Source organism: Propithecus coquereli, unplaced genomic scaffold (genome assembly GCF_000956105.1).
Source record: "Propithecus coquereli isolate 6110/MARCELLA unplaced genomic scaffold, Pcoq_1.0 Scaffold11, whole genome shotgun sequence".
In the NCBI taxonomy this organism is placed as follows: domain Eukaryota; kingdom Metazoa; phylum Chordata; class Mammalia; order Primates; family Indriidae; genus Propithecus; species Propithecus coquereli.
The window spans coordinates 8,424,038-8,427,966 of record NW_012134969.1 but is presented as its reverse complement, the minus strand read 5'-3'; the positions used below and the strand labels follow the sequence as shown (position 1 = coordinate 8,427,966).

The following is a 3,929-nucleotide window of genomic DNA, read 5'->3' as shown; positions in this document are numbered from 1 at the left end:
GCAATTTTAGAGCTACAAAAGACTTTTGAGATTGCCTAATTTAATCATCTCATTTATAGGTGAGGGGATGAAGGTCAACTGACTTGTCCAAAGTCAAGTAGCTTCCTGAACACGCACCTCAGCTACATTTCCTACCCTCACGTGTGTTGCGATGTGGCTTACAAGTGATGGGCACTCCTTCTAGACCCAGCCCATAAAACCTCCCATGAGCAAACCTCCATGCTCTTCCTCTTCTGGATTAAAACAGAGGGACACAGACATTTTGGAAGCCCTGTGTTAAAGACGGTAGGGTCACAGGGTGAAAGAAGCTTGGGTCTTTGAATCAACAATTGGAAGCAACTTGCCTGCTCATCACTAACTCCCATTTGGATTTAATTTGGGTTGTGTTACGCCACTGAGATTTGGGAATTTTATGCGTTATAGCAGCTAGAGTTTTCCTAACTAATAGATCTACCATATCAATATTTTCTTCCCAAGCAAGAATGGATTTAAAGAATTTTCTCTAAATCTTCAAAATGAGAATAGCTCTACGACTTACTATAGTAAGTGGTAGTGGCTGTGTGACTAACTGCAAGTTACTTACACTCTCTGAGCCTTGTTTTTGTCTCCTAAAAAATGGAGATGATCAGAGTATCCACCCAGACTTTTGAATTTTAAATGAGATCACTTTCCCAGATGAACACAATGCCTGGTGCATAGGAAGTGCTAAGTAAACATTAACGATTATCACTGCCATATCTGTGCACATGTTAAATTTTAAACATAACATTTGAAACTGTAAAGCAAGCACTTTCTCCACACTTTTCATTCTCAGACCTTTCACTGGGCTAAGGCGATGGCACGAGTCCTCCTTGATGATCTGTTCTTCTTCCATGATATTTGACATCGGCACATTGAGGCTAACGGTGTCTTCATCAGAGGGCTAAAACGATACAGTGCACTGTTTCATTGAAGGGCAATTTCACTTACGTAAGTGCAAAAACAGCAGAACTGATCCATGGTGTTTGAAGTCAGGATAGTGGTTATTCTTGAGGTGGGGATGAGGCTTTCTGGGGTGCTGGAAAAGTTCTGTTTTTTGAACGGCGAACTAGTTATATGGGTGTGTTCACTTTGTGAAAATTCATGGAGCTAACACTTCTGTACTTCTCTATGCATATGTTTCGAGTTGAAATATTGTCAGGTACCTATCTTTTCTAACCTAAGAGTCATAGTCATGGCACTAAAAAGGATAAAACAAAGAAATAATTAATTGTGAATATACTACCACATTAAGTCTAATCAATTGTTTTAATGGCAACAGTACTCTGAGATCTGACAACAAAAGCTTATTTACCAAGACTACATCATCAGGCCAGGCGTGGTGGCTCACGCACAGACTTGCACTAGCACTCTAGGAGGCCGAGGTGGGAGGATCGCTTGAGCTCAGGAGTTCGAGACCAGCCTGAGCAAGAGCAAGACCCCATCTCTACCAAAAATAGAAACATTAGCTGGGCATGGTGGCACATGTCTATAGTCCTACCACTTGGGAGGCTGAGGCAGGAGATCACTTAAGCCCAGGAGTTTGAGGTCACAGTGAACTATGATGACGCCACAGTACTCTCCCCAGGGCGACAGATTAAGACTCTGACTCAAAAAAAAAAGAAAAAAAAAGGTTTTATGTGGCTAGACACAAAAAGCAAATAGTCAGCCTCTGTGACGATATCTCACCTATTTAGAGTGTATCTTATGTGCGACATTAAGCTTCCGTTTATTTCTCTGTTTTAGGTTGAGGAGGCTCAATTTAATATAGGAAAGTGCTAAACAACTATATAGTAGCTAAAAGGAACGTGTTCTGTGCAATTTTCGGAATAAAGTAATTGGACATACAGTTCTCTTGGAGGGTGTCCTTTCCCACCCTCGCTGATGAAGTTTTTCAGAAAATCCATAATTCTGTCACAAATGAAATATGAAGCCTCATTCATCTTTCCTATGTCTCCACTTTGCTGTTTGCTATTTAATGAACAGCCTTCCATATCTCAAGGGTCAGGAATCTCCACAGAACACATTTCAGGTGATCATGGTTTGCTCCCAAATGCCCTGGGCTAGGACTGAAATCATTTACTTTTAGACACATGCACAAATTGTTTAGAAACTGACAGAAAACAAGTGTGCATTTCATTCATCAAATAAATACTCACAGACCCTCACACTTTCTCGTTTATCTTGAGAAAAACATGCTCTCAATTTATCAATGACAAATGCTAAATCAGACAATGGCAGCAGCCAAAGAAAGAGAAGAAGGTGTGCTCCCCGAACCCCATAATGAAGGGCAACTGGGGTCTGAGATTGCCTGACATGAATGGTAACATCTTGGCCAAAGTTGAAACAGAAAGCTACATAAGGTAATTCACAACCCTTCTCATTCTGGAAAAGCAAATCTCTTGGAGGCATTCTTAGGTAAGGAAGCTATAACATGTGACAGCAAAAGGCCAACAGGAAGATGCCTGAATTTTATTCTGTTGACTATAATCCTTTCTATTCTCCCTTTTTCTTCCGCCCACCTCTCATCTTAAACATTTAGCAAAATTCCAAAGATATGCATCTAATTAAAAGGCAGCGAATAAATCCTTGGGCTCCTTCTAGAACGATATTAGCATCCCACTTATACTAAGTGAGAACAAAAGGATAATGAAGTTCTTTGTATAATGTTTTATTAATGAACTTAATTAGTCTGAGGAGAGAGAGAAAGGATAAAGCAGAGTCTGTTTTAACTTAATAGAAAATATGCTTAGGGTGAGTAATTTCTGAAATAATGGTCCATTTGAGGGGACTTAAGAGTTTTAATAAAGCTGAAGAAGATGAATTAAAATATGACTTATAAAGAAATGTGTTTAGCCGCCCCCCACTCCCAACTCCAGCTGAACCACAGGGAACTACTCTTGTGGCTTCTTGGGCGTCATTTTCTTTTTTTGACACTGGCCTTTTTCTGCCTACTCATTTGTCTTTCTTTCAAAATGTTCTATATTTTAAGGAATCCTATTTTTTTAATACACTGCTTTATAGAGCATTTTGTGGAAAATAAATTCAAATACTATAGCGACTTATTAAACTTCAAAGACCTGAGGAGAACTGGGAAAGGCTTTTTCCTGGAGTCATACATAGTAAAAATGTGAATTCCTTAGATGAGGTAATTAGCCTATTAAGGACAACTTCAAAGAGTATTATAATGTTCCAAAACTCAGTAACTACAAAAACTTAATAACTTCCCTCAAAAAGGCAAGAATACCTGACACTTCCTCTACCACACCTTTTTAGTTCCCCGGGTCAAGAAGCTCCACTTCATGGTATATTAGTGTGAGATTTGGGGGAATCTAACAGACTATACGTAGATAATAAATGTGTTAATGAAGAGTTATTTATAACTACTATAGGAAGCTGTAGTGAGTGAGGCCTCTTAGCTTACAAACAACCAAACTTTTACCCAATTATCTGAATAAAACACAATCTAACAGTTTTAGGAAAACAAATATTGTTATAAAAACTATAGGGATTCATAAATGCATTTCCTATGGGTAAACTGCTGACGTACAATATACACTTGATTCCTGAACATTTATGCATGCATACTAATAACTCTTTCCTAAATTTCTCTATCACTTAAAACCAAACATATTTATAAAAGTGCTTTAGGGGCACTTGCACATTAATTAGTCATTTCATAATATTTATGAAGCATTCAAGAATATTCTATGATAATGTGTGGGAGTACGAGAGGAAGAAGATAGGGACTCGAGGTATTTGCAAAATATTAAAGATGCAGAGTAAACTAACAACAGCTAACATTTACATAACACTTAGAGAAGTTCAAATTGCTTTCATAAATGGTATCACATATTCTCATGCAGATGTATCAGTGCCCTTTACCAGAAAGGAGTTCAGTGAACACTGAC

At 38.3% G+C, this 3,929-nt stretch overlaps 1 protein-coding gene across 1 annotated transcript in view; it reads right to left on the bottom strand.

Annotated features, from left to right (window-relative positions):
- LRCH1 (leucine-rich repeats and calponin homology (CH) domain containing 1) overlaps window positions 1-3,929 on the bottom strand; it is a 185,257-nt gene that overhangs the window by 65,743 nt on the left and 115,585 nt on the right. Inside the window, exons 7-8 of the mRNA XM_012648354.1 lie at window positions 2,296-2,431; window positions 817-922 (exon numbers count right to left, since the gene is read on the bottom strand). Of these exons, the coding sequence (XP_012503808.1) occupies window positions 817-922; window positions 2,296-2,431 (242 nt within the window). The remainder of the gene's footprint in view (window positions 1-816; window positions 923-2,295; window positions 2,432-3,929) is intronic.